General features: G+C 44.8%; 2 protein-coding genes across 3 annotated transcripts in view; both read right to left on the bottom strand.

Moving 5' to 3' along the window:
- LOC308576343 (uncharacterized protein) overlaps window positions 1-5,940 on the bottom strand; it is a 35,487-nt gene extending 29,547 nt beyond the window's left edge. Inside the window, exons 1-5 of the mRNA XM_081175613.1 lie at window positions 5,816-5,940; window positions 4,146-4,238; window positions 2,714-2,823; window positions 1,676-1,735; window positions 917-1,033 (exon numbers count right to left, since the gene is read on the bottom strand). Coding sequence (XP_081031739.1) covers window positions 917-1,033; window positions 1,676-1,735; window positions 2,714-2,823; window positions 4,146-4,210 — 352 coding nt within the window. The 5' untranslated portion in view covers window positions 4,211-4,238; window positions 5,816-5,940. The remainder of the gene's footprint in view (window positions 1-916; window positions 1,034-1,675; window positions 1,736-2,713; window positions 2,824-4,145; window positions 4,239-5,815) is intronic.
- Window positions 5,941-9,008: 3,068 nt separating this feature from the next.
- On the bottom strand, window positions 9,009-19,308 carry LOC308597706 (uncharacterized protein). Of its 2 annotated transcripts, XM_081213728.1 has the most exons (5): window positions 19,179-19,308; window positions 17,231-17,393; window positions 16,073-16,182; window positions 14,575-14,625; window positions 9,009-10,726 (listed from the first exon to the last, which is right to left on the bottom strand). In XM_081213728.1, exons 2-5 carry the CDS (start codon window positions 17,353-17,355, stop codon window positions 9,087-9,089), a joined length of 1,926 nt encoding a protein of 641 aa, XP_081069854.1. In that variant the 5' UTR covers window positions 17,356-17,393; window positions 19,179-19,308; the 3' UTR covers window positions 9,009-9,086. The 2 variants fall into 2 exon arrangements, with proteins under 2 accessions (XP_081069854.1, XP_081069855.1); XM_081213729.1 differs by lacking the exon at window positions 14,575-14,625.
- Between the last annotated feature and the right edge of the window lie 834 nt (window positions 19,309-20,142).

Raw genomic sequence — 20,142 nt, forward strand, 5'->3', positions numbered from 1 at the left:
TCAAACAATCCTCTCTCTCTCTCTCTCAAAAGTCCACTCCTGTTCCTCTCCAAATGGCTCCGTTTCAGCAGCCTGGTGACACAGCAATCCAACGCACACTTATCTGGGCACAAGACCCTCTGAAGACAGTGCGACTGCTATCTGAGCAAACATGCACAGGGGTGAACCGTTGGCGAGGGGAGGAAACATTTTAGTTGTTTCCACTGTTGAAAAATAATGCAAATAAGAAAAATGTGAGTGAGGCCGTTGTCTTGTAACCTTGATCCTGCAAGCTATAATAACATCTAGCTCCTTTGTCTCTGAGAAAGGTACTGCGTCTTGAGAACAGGGTGTTAGTGCCTTTATTTTTTAGCAAAAGAAGCAAGTTATAGACATTTTTAAGCAGGGTGGTGAATCTTTTGCAGCCCAAGGACCACATTCCCTCCCAGGCAGACTTCTAGCGGCTGCATGCTACTGGTGGGTGGGGCCAGGTGCAAAGTGGGCAGGGACACAAATGCGGCTCTCACCTTGGTATAGTAAGCGGCAGCCCAGCCATGCAAAACTCAGCCGCTTCTGCATCTCCTCCTTTCCACATCTCTCTGTCACGGCAAGCCAAAGCTACTACCAAGGTTCAAAGACACTTTCCCACCAGAAGAAAGTATTCAAGGAGGGTGGTGCAAGGGAGGGTCAGTAAGGGATGCAGCCTGGGTGTAGCACTGCTGTTTTAAAATAAATCTCTCTTGGCAGAACACATTGCGTTTAGTCTCTGGCATCTCCAGGTTAAATGAAGAGAAGTCTCAGGTGCAAAGGCTGATGAAGACCCCTCTGCCTGAGGCCTGAGCTGCTGCCCACCAGAGGAGACAGCTGTGAGCCAGAGACACCATTATAAGGCAGCTTTATGTTGCCTACCCCTTGTTCCCCTCGTGCCAGCACATACCACAGAGTTCGCTGAAGGGATCTTGTCCTTCGAAAAACTCTTTGAAGACCTCATCTGCATCACGGAAGGTGAACATGAAGTCCAGAGTCTCAGTGGCGCTTGGATAATACCCAGCACCTTCAAGAAAACAAACCAGATACTGTATCTGTCACCATCACTTCTCAGCACACTGTGGATGTCTTTCAGGGAGTGAAAGAAGAAGGGAAAGGGGATGATATGCTGAGGACAGCTGAATCTAGGCATGATCTCTTGGCCCAAAGCAAGATGCAGAGCCAGAAAGGAAGAAACACGGAGCAGGAAGCAGCCCAAACCACAAAAGAAAACAATTCAGTTCCCAGGGTTCATTATTCCCACTTGATGCAAGAGGGGTCTCCATGCATGCACCCCTTTGCAAACAGTGGTCAAGCAAGAGGACAGCTCCCAAAATGAAAACACAGAGAGAAAGATAGAGAGATAGGGGGCAGGGGTAAAGGACACAGTGAAGCAACAATGTGTTTTGAGCCACCCAGATTTTCATTGGGATTTTTTCTCCCTGTGAGATTTCTAGTAGGGAAGAAAATTTCCAAGTGCAAGCTGGGTCAGCCTGCACAGGGTAGGCTCCTGCCCTCCAGTGCTAAACAAACTCTATGCTTTCAGGGTATCAGGGAGGAGCACCAGTTGGTGAGAGCACCAGGAAGTGCTTGTGGTGAGGACTGAGCCCAGAACAGAGGTGCATATGGATAATATGTCCTGTATGTCTACACACCAACCTCCACTCACCTGTGCTTAGTCCTATCAGCCCCTCGAGTCCGTAGAGGTCATAAAGGTCCCGCTTATAACCTGCCAGAAATAAGGAATGAGAGGAGGCCAGTCCCATCTTGAAGCCCATTCAACTTTTGCTACAATCCTGTGCATAAGCTTTAGCTACAAGACTCCTGAGACAGTAGCAGAGCAAGGTGTGAGCGGTGGTGGCAAAATGCCAGGCAGCACTCACCACGGGTTCTGCAGCGTGCCCGAGCCACACGTCTCTCCCCAAACGGTCTGCCCTCCACCTCCCCCTCAGCTGTAGGGCGCTCGGCTTGCTCCGCTGCTGCCCTGAGACACCACAACCTCTCCCTCCAACGCTAAGCACTGTGGCCCCAAACAGCAGGAAAGTAGCAGAAAATATAGTTGCTAAAAGTGCCCCTCGTTCTTCCTTTTCAAGAGATGGGTGGAAGGCAGACTGGCAGTGAACCTGCAAGCCTAGCAGTGAACCAAAGGGGGTGCCAGGTGCCTGGAGAAGGGGTTGTACAGGAAACTCATGTTGGGTGGACTGTGATTGGGCTGAGTTCTCACTTCTGCACACTGGAGAGCCAGTGTGGTGTAGTGGTTAAGAGCGGTAGTCTTGTAATCTGGGGGACCGGGTTCGCTTCCCCGCTCCTCCACATGCAGTTGTTGGGTGACCTTGGGCTAGTCACACTTCTTTGAAGTCTCTCAGCCCCACTCACCTCACAGAGTGTTTGTTGTGGGGGAGGAAGGGACAGGAGAATGTTAGCCGCTTTGAGACTCCTTAAAGGGAGTGAAAGGCGGGATATCAAATCCAAACTCTTCTTCTTCTTCTTCTTCTTCTTCTTCTTCTTCTTCTTCTTCTTCTTCTTCTTCTTCTTCTGGGAGTGAGAACTGGGAGCCAGCAGCAGCTCAGGAAGAGGCATGTGTGCATTATAGGGAAGGTCTCTAAAAGACCACAACAAGGCAGGGGGCACATAGGGCACATAGGGAACAGCTCAGAGATGGGAGACCCCTGGGATGGGGAATGGTGAGAATGGTCCAATGTCTTACTGTCTGATAGCACTTCATATGCTTCTGCTATCTCCTTGAATTTCTTCTCCGCATATTCCTTGTTCCCTGGGTTTTTGTCTGGGTGCCATTTCAGTGCATTCTTCCTGTACCTACAGCAGTCCAAAAGGAGAGACTGAACTGTAAGATTACCATTAAAAGAATGTCAAGAGGAGAGGTGTCATTTCTTCCCCGATACCAGCAGTACATGCTGTGGTGCATGCCCAAACTACATAATCTGTTGGTTTCTAGAAGTCTTCACATTAGAAGAAGCAATATCGGCTAGGGCTGCCATATGTTCGGGATTTCAAAGGCGGAATTGACATCTCGGGAGGGGGGGTGGATTTCCAAGAAAGCTCAACAAAATTTGGGGTGTACTGGTTTTTACTTTTTGAAATATGGCAACCCTAATATTGGCAATTATGTAATTTCTGCATTCCCCAGTCTCCAGCTAGGAGACAGTGTGGGATCCTGCTTCCATGCTGGGGTATGCCTCAAAAGATGAATGACACCTGTGATGTAGCATCTGCATTGGCTCCCTGTCCTGTTGCATTCCAGGCACAATGCAAGGTGCTAAATCTGACCTCCTAAGCCCCTTTGGCCGTTATTATTACTGAGTGCCTTCTTGAATACATTGTCCATGCACCAAATTCAAATAGCAAGGGCATGTACTGTAGATAGGTGAGTTTGGTGGCTGACCTATAATTGCAGAACTCCTTTGTCCTAGAGTCCTTTGTCCAATCAAATTCTGGGCCTTTAAGCTCTCCAGAATGGTTGCAGAACTTTTTTTCTTTGGTCTGGCATTCTGTGGCCAGGGTTACGGTAATCAAGCATGGGGTGATCTTTTTTTGTTTTGCTTTCTACATGAGTACTATTTCATCTTCTTTTTGTTTGTGTATGTCATATTACTCTGTGCACTTGTAATTACATCCTTTTTATTTTTCAATAAATGATATTTTTAAAAAGCATGGGGTGATTTTAATTTATTTAGCTAAGCTATTGTATGATTACTTTGAAGTGCAATACTGTAATCTACCTGGAATTCTTGGGAAAAGGTAAGCTAGAAATTGAATGTGCCAAACAACATAAATAAAGGGCAGATTGCACAGATATTCCTAAAGGGATAGGGGTGAATCACAGTTTAGATGTGCCCAGCACAAAAGCCCCTGGACCTATTTACCTGCAATTTGGCAGTTTATCTACTCTGGAAGGGCTGCTATGTATCCACTTCTGTCAAAGGTGAAAAAAGTCATAGACATTTAAAAAAATTCCCTATAGTGAATAAGGGTGAGGAGAAGGAAGCAGGGTAAGATAGACCTCCCCAAGCTGAACTGGGCAGGCTCCAAACTGATCTGAGCCAAACTGGGCTATTTTATGAAGTGCCAAATTCAGGTCCATATAACATCTTGTGGTTGGTGCACACTGTGCTACTTACGCCTTCTTAATGTCATCTGAGGAGGCCGTTTGGGGGATGTCCAGTGTTTGGTAGTAGTCAACCATGATGCAGCTTGTTTAGTGCAGAGGCCAGCTGTAAATTAGGGGAGAACATGGTAGGACATTGATCATCCTCCAGCCAGGCTTCCACACTCACCCACTCCAGCTCTCAGAAGCACTCAGATGATGCCAGATGCAAAACATCTTCTGCTGAAAGTACCTAATACAAGATGTCTGTTCAAAACACAGTTTAGCTTTATGTGCAGCCACCACTATCCCATCCTCTCATAAGTTGCAGGTGGCATGTGCTTCCACCTCAGGAGGACATTGCTGACCAACTCCCTTGTTTTACACTATAAAAGGGTAAAGGGACCCCTGACCATTAGGTCCAGTCGTGGATGACTCTGGGGTTGCGGTGCTCATCTCGCTTTATTGGCTGAGGGAGCCGGTGTACAGCTTCTGGGTCATGTGGCCAGCATGACTAAGCCGCTTCTGGCAAACCAGAGCAGCGCATGGAGACACCGTTTACCTTCCTGCCGGAGCAGTATCTATTTATCTACTTGCACTTTAAGGTGCTTTCAAACTGCTAGGTTGGCAGGAGCAGGGACTGAGCAATGGGAGTGGGGATTCCAACCGCCAACCTTCTGATCGGCAAGTCCTAGGCTCTGTGGTATAACCCACAGCGCCGCCCGCTGCACTATACAGTATTATAAATGAATAAGTGGCCCTAGGTCCTGGCTGAGCATCACAAAGGCACAAATTATTCTACTTAAGTAAAATAAAAAGGTCTTTGGCCTGTGTTGATAACCAAGATGTAAATCATTAAGTATATATACCTGCAGTAAATTGCCCTAGATCTTTACAAGTGGAAACAGTGGCAACATCTCTCCTTCATTTAGCGCAGACTGCAGACAATATTACAAGATTTGCACTGCAACACATATTCACTCAGCAACTTCAATCCTATAAGAAGTTCAACAACTTTGGTCGGCCCTCACGCTTCAAATCTGGCCCTCTATGAAAAAAGTTTGGGCACCCCTGCACTAATCCATGTTATGCACACAAGATCACTAGGACATGAGATGGCCAAAAGGGGGCTTTGTTTTTGAGAAGGTCATTGTGGTATAATAGCGATAGGTTATACCACTGCAAGGCCAGGTAAAGATTATTAGGAATATTAATACATTGATCCATATTCTGAAGGGGATTCCATTAAGTTTTCTTCCACCTACATATTTTTATGTATTTTTAAGCAATGCCAAGGACATGCTTTATGGATATGTGGAATTGCTTTGCGGATATCTGGACGGGTTACCCACAGCCATCCACCACTGAGTTGCTGTCTGGACTTGTAGTTCAAGAATGCAGATATAAAATAGCAGGAAGGCCGCTGTGAGAACAGGATGCTGGACTAGGTGAGCCATTGGCCTGATCCAGCAGGCTCCTCTTACATTTTTCTGCTTAAGGGTCTAACCTCCCGATTCTGATCTCTGTATTCCAGGGTCTCTCTAGACTTTACTCTTCTCCATCTGCATCCCTGGAGACATAGCCCTCATTTGGCTTCTTCCACCCTCTTGCTGTGGAGTTCTGGATTCATCTTATTGTTTCAGGAGGGAGGGAGAAGGTGCATGCTATCTGCATCATGAATTCAATACCTCTGGCTCTTCATACCTGCCCAAAGCCTCTGTTTCTGCCTCTGGCTGCCTTGGACATAGGAAAGGACAGCAGGACCTCTCCATCATCCTTTTGCATCTACCCTCTCTTGATGAGCATATACTGCAACCAATGACAATCTTCTGCAGATTGTGATGTCAGGGGGTTGAGGCTGCAAGCTCTTGGTCATGGCCCAGGTGTATGGTACTTGGGAGGGGTTAGTAATTGAGGGAGGGGGACTCCAAGCCAGGGCATCACCACGTGACAACTAGAGGCTGGGATTCATCACAGACATGGAGAGGAAATGGTAAGGAATATATGGCACTGTGTGTGATCTGTTGTCCCAGCAAAATGAATGCATGAAACTGTGAAATAACATCTCTGTAACACAAAGTCATGCAGCATTTCTGTGGGTCCCTGAATAACACTGTTTTGTCATTGGCTTCCCATTGTGTGTAGGGTTGGCTAGGATCCACCTGCAGCCAGACATGACAGGGCTCAGTTCTAGAACATGCAAAGGAATAATAAAGAAGAGTGTGTGTCTGAGCATGTGTCAAGTATTCTTTTGCTCACCCCTGAGGAACTACCATCAATCTCCATGTGTCTGGGATGAATGGGCATTAATGTGTCAGAACACATGGCTTCCAAGCTAGTCTGAGTTGCATCATGGGGATTTAGAAAAAACCTCTTCTTTACACGTGGTTACCCCAGGCACTCTGGACGACTTCCAGCATATATAAAAACATGATAAAACATTAAACATTAAAAAACTTCCCTATACAGGGCTGACTTCAGGTGTCTTCTAAGACAGTACAGCTACAGTGGTACCTTGGGTTACAAACACCTCAGGTTACAAACACTTCGGGTTACAGACTCCGCTAACCCAGAAGTAGTACCTCGGGTTAAGAACTTTACCTCAGGATGAGAACAGAAATTGCATGGCGGTGGCGGGAGGCCCCATTAGCTAAAGTGGTACCTCAGGTTAAGAACGGTTTCAGGTTAAGAACGGACCTCCAGAAAAAATTAAGTTTGTAACCAGAGGTACCACTGTACTTGTCTTCTTGGCTCAGGGTCGCATAACTCCACACCCTCCAACATTTTTCCAATGAAAATAAGGATGTCCTAAGGAAAAGCAGGACATTCCAGGATCAAATCAGAAACCGGGACGGCTTCTGTAAATCCAGGAATGACCCTGGAAAATAGGGACACTTTGAGGGTCTGCAGTAAATGCCTGCTTAGTTAGGTGTATGGGAATCAGAGGTCAGTCCAATTATGATGATCAGTTGGCTGAGGAATGTTATTTCCCTGATCATGAGAAAGCCCATAATTTTGAGGTGCCTTTGGGCTTCAAAGCTAGGGAAAAGCTGAGGTGGTGCCAGCAACTGATATTACAGAGGTGCCCCCCACAGTCTGTCACAATCTCAATTTTTTTCAATGCCATAGAAAGCTAAATCTGTGAGTGTTGGACAAGTTGCTTTGGATATCAACCTAACCAGTTGTTCCTATTTGTGCTTATAAAAGTTCACACTGCAATGAGTGCCTTGGTACCCTCCTGTGGTGTTTTTTGTTCTGGCTCATCCCAGAGGGAGATAATCCATGAATTTTCTCAAGCCAAACTGCCGGCATGGTTGTTAATAAGTGATGCATGTCATGTAATAAATAGGTGCATATAATTAATAGGTAGTGCATAGAGTGTCCCAGTAATTCCTGAGGTAGGAAGCTTCAGACAGGCCATAAAACAGTAATGATCGTGATTGACATACATCTCCTAAGGGATTTGTCCTGCTCTGCTCCTGTTTGCAGAGTGATAAATGTGTGTGTGGGGGGGGGGAATCTGCAACAACAAAAACAAACCTCTTGAAATATGTCCATGCACTCAGTTACAACTCATGGCAGTCACAATCCATATTAGGGAAAATACCTTTAGCAGGTCAACCAAAATGGTGTACAAGCATTCGACTTCTCCAGAAGTACATCAGGCTAGACGGCAGACAGAAAGCAGAGTAAGGGTAGGAAAAAGCCCTGTGACCGTCATCTGATTACAGTCTCAAGATGGAGTGGGGGAGGTGGCAGTAGACATTCAAAACAGGCTAGTTATGTACTAGCCGGGTATCAGGTTACACTAAGACCTCCTGGGGAAAAGAAGCATTCCTAATGGCTGATCCCCCATCTCTTCAATAATGAAACCTGAATAAAACCTGGATAATATCCCCTTAATGTGGTGCCAGAGATAGTGGAATCGCCCGCCTGTATACTTTGTAATTAAGTCTTTAATAATGCTTCCCACTAGTTTTCCCAGAATAGGTGTTAAGCTAACCATCATATAATTTCCTGGCCCCCCACTGGATGCCTATCTCAAAAATTGGTGTTACATTGTTCACTTCCTGTCATGGACATTTTATTTATAAGCAGGGAGGGAACAAAACTTCTGTTGTTCTAAACACTTACTAGGGAAGTAAGTTCCAGTGAACTCAGTGTGACAAATTCTGGATAAGCAGAGCTTCCATGTTCAAGAGCAGTATTCAACTGAATACCAGTTGATTGAGGCTGGGAGGTGCATGCCATAAGAGGCCTACTCAGGGCTTTTTCCCCAGCTGGAACTCACCAGAACTCAGTTCTGGCACCTCTCAGGTTGGCGCCATTGCCATATAAGGTGTTCATGGTGAGTTCCAACATCTCTTTTCCTTGAAAAATAGCACTGGGCCTATTGCCTTCATACCCATTTTTGAACTTACTGAAGACATATGGTTAGCCACTGTGGAAAGTCAAGTGCTGAACTAGGTTGTCCAGTAGTTTCATCCCGCTGAGGTCTTTGGATGTTCATATGTAGGCATGGGCAATCGGGGCAGAAATTATCAGAGTGTTGAGGAGGATAAGTAAATGCTATGGGGATAAATTCAGACAAAGCTGCAAGTGGCTTAAGTGTCATGGATATTGGGGGCAGACAACTATTTCAGCAAAAGGATCCCTGGGCCAAAGCACTATTGTTCCTCTCCACATCAGCCCCTGGATACTCAGTGTTCCCACTGCTGCATCTGTTACAGTAGTTCAGGGATGGAAAACCTGTGACTCTCTCGATGTTACTGGATTACAACCCCCATCATCCCTTGCTGGCTGGGGCTGAGGGATTCTGGGAGTCCAGCATCTGGGTAGCCTCATAATAATTCCCATGTATCTTGTTGAGTAAGAGCAAGCACCAAGTATGAACAAATAAAATTTGGGTTCCTGACCCTTCCTTTATTGTACTCTCAAACACTCACTCCTGGAGGTGCCCAGCACTCATCCACACTCACAGGTTGTCTTGAAAGAGCTTGCACCAGCATTGGGAGCATCGTGGGCAGGAAGATGGGGCACTGGGGTCAAACATTTCCCCTTGGCTACTTAAATATGGAGACCAAGTCTTTCCATTATGAGCTGGAGCGTCAATATGTGGAAGAAGCATGCTCTTCCTTGGATTTAACTGGTTTATTCTATTCCAGGCTTGGATATTTTCCCACTGGTTTACTTGCATGGCCTGATTCGTTCCACGTGGTTTTCTTTTAGCCGGAAGTGGTGCTTGGCCAACACCAGAGAACTCGGGGGCCCCACCAAAGAGAAACCTTGCTGTATTTTCTGCTGGACCAAGCCAGACGGTAGCTGGCACCTTCCATGTATAAGCAGGCATAGTGCTCTCAGTGTGCTGGGGGTCTGCTTTGTTACCTCTCCCATCACTGTTTTGGACCTGCACCTTGCTCTTCCCAGCATTCAGCTGCTTCTTCTGGACTGCCATGTTGTTCTTCACAGCATGCAACTCATTTTTCTGGACTTTCATCCTACTCCTCTCATCATTCAGTGCCTTCTTTTGGGCATTAGCCTTGCTCTTCCCGGCGTGCGTCTTGTTTTCCCCAGCCTGCAGCTCACCCTTTTGGGAATGTATTGCTTTTCCATCTTTCATCTTTGGCGATATCAACTTAGTCATCCTCCCTGACATCTCCTTACTTTTGATTGGTGAGGTTTTCCTCCTAGTGTACCTCAGGTGTCCAATACGTGGCTCCTGCTTGTCAGATCGTTCCTTCTGCCCAGCACACTGCTCTGTCCCACGATCAGGTTCACGTCCTGGATGGGATCTACGTTTCTGTGCTGAAAATTTCTCAGTTTGCATCTCATGCTTTCCAGGGGCGGCATCAGCTTCCCCATTCCGAAGCTTGTTCTTGGTGCTTGACTCTGACTTCTCATGCCTCTGTTTCGTCTTCCCTGTATGAAGCTTATTCTCACCATGCAGCTCAGTTTTTAGCTTGAGAAGCTTAGCCTTCCCCGTATGGGTCTCCCAATCTTCGCTCTGTTGCCTGGCCTTTTCTGCATAGGCCCCATTCTTCTCAGTTGGGGCTTTCCTCTTCCCTTTGGTGCTCTCGCTATTCTCCACAAGAGGTTCTTTACCAGACTTGCTGCTCCTAGTGTGCAATGCGCTGTTCTCGACAGACAGGTTTTTCTCCCTAGTCTGCAATCTCTTTCTCCCATCCTGGGTCTGCTTACCCTTCCCGACTGGAAAATCCTTTTTCTCAGGAGACAATTGGTTCTGCTTTGCCCCGTGTCTTTTGTGAGGCTTTCTACGTGGATGCAAAGGAAGGGGCTTGCTATTCTTCTGACCTGGATCGTTGGACTCAGAATCTGACTCTGAATTCGGTTCACTGGATTTGGAGCTTGACCTGCTACACTCAGAACTGGACTCAGAACTGGATTCATTAGACTCATCAGAGTTCAAGGTGGAATAATGCTCTGAACTCGACGACTCATCATCAGACTCAAATGTTGAGTCATCATACTCAGAACAAGAGCTCTTGTCATTCTCCACACTCAACTCGTCATCCTGAGAACTTGGTTTGTCTGGCTTGGTGTGGTCTTTCTCATCTTCCGTATTACTCTTGTGTTTCTCATGGGCAGGCATCACACCTGCAATAAACCAAGTTTTTAGTCTTGTGACAATTTACTCTGTTCACAGGACAAATCTAAGCCTGATTTCTATGCAGTGGAAACAGTTGTCTGTAGTCTGTCAGACTGTAGTCTGACAGGTTTTTCACCTTGGTTCCCTCTGCAACAACCGCCATGTTAACGGGGGGATAAGTCCCCTTTCTTATAAGCACACAGAAAATTTAATGTTCAAGGATTAATCTTCAGGCGCATAACAAATACATTTCCTTTAGTTAGTAGAACTTAAGCATTTCAGAAAAGAAGATAAGTGAAATTAAAAGCATAAGTCACAATTTAATATATCAGAAAGATACTTATACCCAACTTCCTTTGAAGGAGATGCATTTTTCTAATCTTTCTCAATTATCAAAGAAAAACAAGACTGCATTCCACAAAATATACAACTTCTTGAAAGGATCTGATAATCATATGCCCGAAGTACATACACTGCAACTTCTGCAACAATTTTGATTAAACATAGCTTACTATCATCAAAGCAAAATAATTTTAGCAACATCTAATAGAACTACATCAAATACAGTTTCTTTCTTTTTTTTAAGTGTATATGGATGTAAGTTACATAGATATATTGTATTATAAAACAGTGTTTCCCAACCTTTTTTGGGCAAAGGCACACTTGTTTGATGAAAAAAATCTTGAGGCACACCACCATTACAGCCCCGTGACGTCAGCGCGCAGCGTCACGCCGGGAGGGACGCACGAAAGTGTAAGTTTCAATTTTTTTTCCTCCCCCTTGCCGGGGAACCTCCAAGCTTTGGGGTGGGGGGGGGAGGCAGCAAAGCGAGGCAGGAAGGAGAGCGCAGCTTGGCTGGGTGAGCTTTGGCAGGGGCAGGGAATGAGAGCCGCGAGGCGGGCGCTGCGGACGGAGGCGCTGCCCGTCGAGCTCGCAGGCAGCCAGGCAGGCAGACGGTGAGAGCCCCGCGCTGGGCGGCCTCTCCTCGCCGCCGCCGCCCCGCCTCTCGCCGCCCGACTCGCCCGCCTCCCTCCAGGCAACATCTCGCGGCACACCAGGCAACATCTCGCGGCACACTAGTGTGCCGCGGAACAGTGGTTGGGAAACACTGTTATAAAAACCTAACTGGTACAAAAATGTGTTTGGCTCACACCTGAGCATAATAAAAGTATAAGTTATAAAAATAGCATTGCTGTGAACACAACCTGTTCAAATAATCTATACAGGTGTTTTGATTAAGTCAGGCTAATTCAATATTTTCTCCTAAAAGGAGACAAAAGCATTTCGTTGCAAGATAGGAAATGGGGAATAGTGATGTGCTAGTTTGACACACAGGTCTAGGCTACCTTTGAAGGATGTTACAAAATCAGAAAGATGTCTTTGATTTCCATGTTACAACTTTAATTGTGAAGCTTTATGGCGAGGTAAATTAGCTTATAAGGCATGTTCTAGTGTTTCCAGAACCAATCAAAATGGATGCAAAAATGAGTTCAGAAGTGGGCCTATTTGCCACAGTTTATTTAAAGGACAGTTCAGTTAGTGGCCTGGAATACTCAGCACTTCCAACTTACTTGAAGGCAAAAATCAGCAAAGTTCATGTGCGAACCACACCATATTTCCTATAAGACCCCAAGGGTCTTCAGAGCCCCAGGGTGTCTCTTGGAGACCACCTGGTGAGTCCATTATTCTGAAGTGGTCAGGGCTCTTAGCGTCATTAGACCCAAATTGTTCTCTGTTCATTCATAGATAGATGGATCATTGAATTAACATATATGACAATACAAGCAACAGAAGACAAGAAAGATTAAATAACAATGGATGACTCATCAATTAATATATCATGGTGGTTAAAGTTTATTCTAATAGGTAACTTTTCCTATTGATCCCAATGGTTTCTGTAGTGGTGGGATCTTACCAACCTCTACACTTCCTTCTCCTGTTTTCTGACTCACTACTGGGGCATTCTGCTCTATAACTCCACCCACTTCTACCCACTTGTATCCTGCTCCTCTAAGGGAGCCCTGTCCCCCTTTGACCTTTTCATTCTCCTCTATTTCTATACTGCCTTTGCTTTCTCCACCTTCTCTGCCTTCCTCGTCTTCCTCCTCTCCCTTGCCTCCTACTTTAGCTCCCTCCTTCCGAGTTGCATCCATTATCCTCCTCTGCTAGCTTCCAGTCTCTCCTGCTTTCTCTTTAACCTACTTCGGAGCACCATCAGTCCTGCCTTTATTCTCTGGCTGTTCAGGCATCCCTACAGCTTTAGTGATGCTACCTTGCTCTGCCTGACTCACCTGCCAGCCAGACTGTCAGGCTGCAGGGTAGGCAGACGAGCTGCAGCAATGCTAGTTCTCAACAGCATGTTATACCCTTAATTGGAAAGCAAGCTTGGGCTCGGCTGGGCAAACACCTGCTTAAGCAACCTTCTGGCCAGCTAAGTAATTGGTTCTCCATGAAGGAGTTGAAATTTCAAGCATAAGGAGCTGACTGAGAAAGTGTGTTATTAGCCAACGGGTTTTTGCCCCTTTTATTTTAGACTTCAAGCATGTTTGGAAACATCCATTGTACATATTTTAAAACTAAAACTAAATTCTAAATAATATATGCAGATAAACCTGACACTGCTCATTAACATCTCCTAGCTATTGATGCCTGCTTCACTCAAAATAGTGCTTCCCATCTTTAAATGTTCAAATCCCAGAGGGAGAGATTCTGGGGAGCAGCAACCGCAAATGGCGCTGTGTGCGTCTGGCCTATTGTTGGATGGAGGATATTACTGGGAAGGCAGCCAACAATAATTATGCAAAGGAAGGGGTGGAAACTGTTTATTAGATATGCCAGATACCAGCTTTTTAGTTCTTCTATAGGTCGAACCAGCACTTGAATCGTGGCTCCAAGGTTATAAAAAGTCAGTCAACACATTCTGCACAAGCTACAGCTTTGGAACAGTGTATCTGAAGAAGTGTGCATGCACACGAAAGCTCATACCAAGAACTAACTTAGTTGGTCTTTAAGGTGCTACTGGAAGGATTTTTTTTTTATTTTGACTATGGCAGACCAACACGGCTACCTATCTGTAACTGGAGCTTTGGAACAATCGTCAAGGGAAGTTCCACTTGGAGTAGCTAAGCGCAAAAAGCTATGCAGTGCAGGTTATTGAGAGCTGAAAAGCTATGAAAATTAAAAAGTACATGACATGCTTTGAAATAGGTTATAAACCTGTAACAGAGTGGTGGGCAGGAATAAGGCACCCACAACTGAGCTAGCCAGCTAACACCCAGCATGTCAATACAGCACTTTCTGTCATGCACCAGATAATGATTTTGATTATGCTCGATCTGATCTCTGTCTGCCAGGTCAACCAGAGGCAAACAGCATTCTTATATTAATTGTGTGGCCTCTGGCTGGCTGACCCAGGATTCAGTGCAGGTCAGCTGAGCTGACAACCTCAGTGGGATTAAGTCAAAGCTGGATCCAATTAGAAAGATGTTTCACTCTTTCCCTTCCGCTGCCTTGGGTCCCAAACACATGTTACAAGGAACAAGTGGCTGCTGCTGATCTCGGTCTCCCTGGTAACATGTAATTAAAGAAGAAGTGCCATGTGGCATCATCACACTCTGAATTTCTTCACCCCTGCAAGCAGCACCCAATGGCAAGGCACTGGAGCTCTACTTTAGCTAAATATTACCGGGGCAAGATAGGAAAGGCAGGTCACTGGCTGCCACACATTCCTCATCGCATGTTATTTGGCCAATGGTTGCAGCTGTGTGGATCAAGAAGAACTCCACAAAGACACTCCTAATGGTGGCTTTCTCCATTTCCTCTCAGGAACGTGAGACTGAATTGTGAAATCACTCACCTTTTTCATTCTGTCTGTTCTGGAGGGAGCAATCCAGGTTACGCTTGTTTGCTGAAAGGCAGAAGATATACCTGAAAGTTCTCCAGCCCTGCTGCAGCCAGCTGCAAGCACTTGGCTCAGGATTTGGAAAACTACCACCCCTCTAGGCACAAGGCATCCATAAAACGGAAACTTATTGTATTCCCCCTCCCCCCTGGTGACTAACCAGCTTTTTAAGAAGTTTACAGTTAGGGATAAACAAACTTGCCAGTTTCAGTTTCTCTCACTTTTTTTAGTTTTTCCATCTTTAAATTCAATTCACCACATTCCTGCACCAGTTTGCTTTTCTTTTTTAAGTCTATGTGAAAATTCATCAACATTTCTTCTAATATCTGTATGCAATTTTGCCTAGTTTTTGCAAGCTATTTTCTCTTAACATGAATCATTTTTGTTTGTTGTTTTTGCTATATGCATTTTTTACTTTCCTCTAATGTATACACAGGTGTTTAGGGGTTGTTGTTGTTGTTGTTGTTTTCAGAACTGCATTGCAAAATTCAGGTAAGTGTGAATTTTGCAGGACAGCTGCATTTTGGCTTGTGTTTTGGTTTGGGAAGCGCAAATAAGGTAGAGTTGCATTAAAATGCAAGCTGAAAAAAATTTATGCCCCTGTCCCTAGTTATAGTCAATTGCAGCAGCATAGAGAGCCATGAAAATGTGCAGAAATGCTGGCAGCCGTCTAAAGAAGAAGGCATATTGCAGGAGAGAAGCTCTAGGCACCTACTAATAGGACATGGACTGATGGCGAAACTGCATGTTTCCCTGCAGCTCTGCTACTTCAGAAGAGCACCCCAAAGCAATTCCCCAAAAGGAGGATGGAAACATTGAGGCACGAATGGGACACCAGCCTCCTGTGCATATAAATAAAGAGAGCGATGCCTCCAGATGTGTGTAGACTGCTGCTCTTTATCTGTTGGGTTTGGACCAGTCTGACATAAGGTGGGTTATAGCAATGGCATCACAAAGTTTGCTTTAAAAGAAAAAGAAAAGTGGGCAGAGAAAATAGTGTGGGTATATATCGACTCTAAATACTGGTGCCATTTCTTGTTTGCCTCTCCCCCTGCAAGCCTGGGAGTTGCAGTTTGGCACAGGTGCTAAGAGAGATCTATCACCGTCTGGTTCCCCTCCCAGAACTGCATTTCCCAGGGAGAAGACGGTTAAGCCCGTAGACTCTTAAAGAGATCCAGAGAGAAGGAGAAGAGGAATATATATGTTAGAAAATAAATATATGTGGGTCCCATGCTGCAGGTTGGGGTTAAGGATGCTTCTCAGGTGGGAAAAGACTGAAGATTACTGGTGTGGATTTCTAACCAGGATTGCTTCAGTGCATAGGGCAGGTTGAAAAGACACTCTCCCTCACTCTCTTGCTGATCAGCAACTATGGTCAACTTGTGTCTCATTGGGAAACCAAGGCCCCAGTGAAGTGAGAACAGCAGAAGGGTCTAGGAGTCTGAGCCCTTACAGTTTGACAGCACTTTGTATGCTTCCATTATCTCCTTTGACTTCTCTTCAGCTTCTTTTTTGTTATCTGGGTTTTTGTCAGGATGCCACTTCTTCAGTTTCGCTCTGTACCTGTTCAGTTAAAGAAAAGGATGTAAAGAATTAGGTTCCTGATGGCCTGTTTATTTTTTGAGCAATTCATCCTGATTTGTTTGCACAAAATTTGTGCAGAGGTTATACCACTCTGCCAATTGGTAATTATCTCCCACTTTCCAGTGCTTTCCCCATCACTTTTTTTTTAACTGCAAAATTCTACAAATAGAACCAGGTTTGTTGTACAAGAGTACTGTAGTGCTCCTTGCTACTTATCACCCTGTACCCCTTCCTCACAGGTGGGTTATGTAGGTGTTATTTATTGCACAAAGGACATAAGATGGCATCTACCTGTATGGGTGAGAGATCTGTGCAAACCTCCTGACCGTCTGGAAACAACTTAGTCTGTTTGGGACCACCCGTTAACCACCTGGGCAAATATATATATTTTGGGATCTATTTCTGCAACTCAAAATCAAACACTTTGCCAACCCTAAAGAAGGAAAATGCTTACTTCATTGACTTCTGAAGGTATTAGAATTCAGTGCTTCCTCATTGCCCCAGCATAACAAATCCCCATTCCTAGCCATTAAAAGTATATATAAGTATACTTGTGCATTTCATAATAGGTGACTCAGGATTCAATGCTGGCTTCTCTTTTGAAAACAGCACATACTCTCTTGTTATCTCATCCACACAACCCATTCATTCATTCAATCAATCATTCTCCCCCTCCTCTCTGTCCTATACACACAATGTTGCCTCCCCCTTCCCTAGCTGCATTTAGGCCTCACGAAACCTTCCTACTGAACCCAACAGAAGAGTTTCTCCAGCCTAAATAAGTATGATGCAAAGGCATTTTTGGCAAGGGGGAAGGTTAACTTTTCCCTCCCTAGCTGTGACTCTGGCTTGAAAAGAAATCAATTAGGCTTGAAAACAAATCCTATTGGCTTCAGTAGGAAAGTCTTTTGAAGCCTAAATATGGTGCTGGGGATGAGGAGGGAAGAATGGAGGCTGTGAGCCAGACAGAGCTGCCTCAAGGCTGGAGGTTCCTCGCGTGAACGGAATGCTCTGAAGGCTGACTTACGCCGTTTTAATGTCGTGATGCGTTGCCCCCTGGGGAATGTCCAGGACTTCATAATAGTCCTTCTCATCTTTTGTCTGTCCTGTTGAGAGACTTGGAGGGACACTGGGGTGTCTTGGCTGACCCATGCAGGGCAGAGACAAGGAGATGCCGTAAGTACCTGGTCCTGCAGAATAGAAAGCAGAAGGAGAACTAGGCAGAAAGAGCAGGCTTCCTGTCTTGACATTAGTCTATAAATTATAAAACCAGCTTCGATCTTGGATCAATGCCAATTATTTTAATTGGTTTAAGTTTGTTTTTATACTCGTGTTTTTAATTAACAATTATTTGCATTAGATCGGACTGTTATAGGATGTGTGATCTTTGCTGTGTATATTCTCATATCTATGGTTTTAAACTGCTTTGTGTATAGCAAAGTAGAAAAGCGGTATACAAATGAAAATTTAAAAGCCATTGGTTTAAACCTCAGCTGGGTGCATCTGAGAATTAGTCTTTGCCTTTCAGGGCCACATGCATCACTACAGGAAACAGAGTATATGCAGAGTATACATTTCAATCAGTATCATACCACTTCATAGCTACAATTCATAGAGTTCCCTGGGAAGAAGAATTGGTTGTAAAACCACTCTAGTAATTGAAGCTCTGTGAAGGGAATAGAGGTCTCCTAATTACTCTCAGCACCCTTAACAAACTACAGTTCCCAGGATTCTTTGGGGGAAGCCATAATGTTAAAGTGATATATTAGTTCTGTAAATGTATGGTATGGATGTGGCCTAAGAAATGACATAGTCCCTCAGAGGGTAAGTGCTGTGCTATAGTTTTCTTCACTGTCAAATTAGCCGCACATTTATATGCAGTGAATATTTCTTTTATGCCACCAGAGCAAGCAACAAGATGTTTACACTTCACTGAAATGAAATGTTGCTTTAAAACAGAGTTCTCTAGCTGATGCCCTCCAAGTGCTGATGAGTTCCAACTCAGTGGTCAGGGATGCAGTGGCGTAGCGTGGGTTGTCAGCACCCGGGGCAAGGCAAGTAATTTGCGCCCCCTAACCCGTGGATTTGCGCCCCCTAACCCTAACCCCCAGATGTTGCGCCCGGTGCGGCCGCCCCCCCTGCACCCCCCACGCTACGCCACTGCAGGGATGGGAAATACTAGAGTCCAGCAACACCTGGAGAGCACTAGCTGGTGGAAGGCTGCCTTAAATCGACCCTTTGACATGATTAGAGCCCAAGTCTATGACCTATTTGTGGGATAACCAGCCTCATATAACCAACATACATAAGTCTAATTAATGCATGAAGGAGTTAAGACCATAGAGTAAGCTGTCCTGCCAAGTTTAGTTCACTGTGGGAGGGACTAGGTAATCAAGACTTTGTTCCCCTTCAGTCTTTCTGAGAAGCCCAGTGAGTGAAAAGGCTAACCTGGTTGCTACAGCTTAGCTGCATAGCTCTCACAAGCCACTCTTTGAGTTCCTATACCAATTATTTAGGAACTTTCACCTCTGATTTACTGCCAGTGCAACTTTTTTCTGAATGCTGGATGGAAAAAAGTACATGAACCAGATCTTTGAAGAATTTGTAAGTAAACCAATCTTAACTTACCAAACATGTGGTCTTTGGAAGTTTTGGAACTCACAAGGGCATATTTTAAAGGTCTGACAGGCTATACATCCACATTTCACTTTGCTGCATATTTTGTGATTTTAAATCTCTGCTGTGGTTCTATCACCAAAGAGTATTTGCCCCAAATGTAGAGCTTGGCATCCAGAAATTATCCTTTTATACCTATTTTTCCTCTTGAACCAACAATACTTAGCATAGCAGTGATCCTGGCCTTGTGTATCAAAGGCAATTGTTTTCAGGTGGCATAAAATGAGCTAGTCAACCCAGGATGAAGGCTTGGTGGGTAGTTCCACTAAGTATCTGAACAGCTGAAACCCAGGCCCTACCTCACAGTCTCAATGGATTTTTCCTGATGATTGACACATCCTTTGGTATATTCATTTTCCATGTAGGCAGAGCCCTAGTTACTCAAAGCTGCTGCCCGGGGTAAGAAAAGAGGAGCTTGATTGTGATGTCAGGGGCTCTGCAACTTGCACTCATGATTTGCGGTTGGCTGGCAACAGGCAGTAGGAAGTATGGTGTAAGCTCCAGGGCATCCTGGCTCTTAGGCAGAACCTCAGAAATACGCACCAGCTGTAACAACCCAAATTGACATGCCACAGTCCATAAATGAAATGGTGTAGTCTCCACATTTAAGCCTGTAATTAATTTATCAATAACTCTCCATGGACCAGTTCCAAGTAGCAAGATGCCATGGCAAAGATGGCGAGAAGCAGCATTCATTGGTTGATTCATTTGGTTGATTCACCAAAATAGTGATTCAGAAATGTGATGGGGCTTAACTTCAAGCATTTTCAAACATAAACTTCATTAAATTACAAAACTCAAAGCAACTTGGCAGACAATTCACTTGAGAGGTGCCTGCAGATGTCAAAAACCAACCACAGCAGACATCAATCAGTTTGCGAAGAATTCTCTAGCTCAGATGTCTGCGTTGTTAGTGAAAGTGCATACATGTGTTTGTGTATTAAATCTGTTTAATAAATTCATGTTGTGTATTTAACATTTTGTATTTAATTAAATATATTAAGTTTATATTTAAATAGATATATTTAATTAAATTCATTAATAGTGCATATTAAGATAATATTAACTATATTGTGAACACTTTAATTTATGATATGGAAATTTAATTCACTGTGCGGCCCGCAGGTTGTGTGTCACTCTTGCAGCCCATTTGGTCTGAGAGGTTAGACCACCCTGATCTAGCCTAAAATAGTCTTTATAAAAAAAGAAGACAAAAGCAGCCGCCACTAAAAATGCCTCAGACTACCTGGACGGAGAGGTGGG

The sequence above is a fragment of the Podarcis bocagei genome, assembly GCF_964188305.1.
Source record: "Podarcis bocagei genome assembly, chromosome: 1".
NCBI lineage: Eukaryota > Metazoa > Chordata > Lepidosauria > Squamata > Lacertidae > Podarcis > Podarcis bocagei.

Bases quoted from the DNA above. Each gene is read 5' to 3' on its own strand.
- LOC308597706 (XM_081213728.1), bottom strand. From the start codon at position 17,355: ATGGGTCAGCCAAGACACCCCAGTGTCCCTCCAAGTCTCTCAACAGGA. The intron at 14,626-16,072 runs GTAAGGGCTCAG...TCTGCCTTTCAG, and splicing joins ATACAAAGTGCTGTCAAACT to CAAACAAGCGTAACCTGGAT. The intron at 10,727-14,574 runs GTGAGTGATTTC...GGTTTATTGCAG, and splicing joins GAACAGACAGAATGAAAAAG to GTGTGATGCCTGCCCATGAG.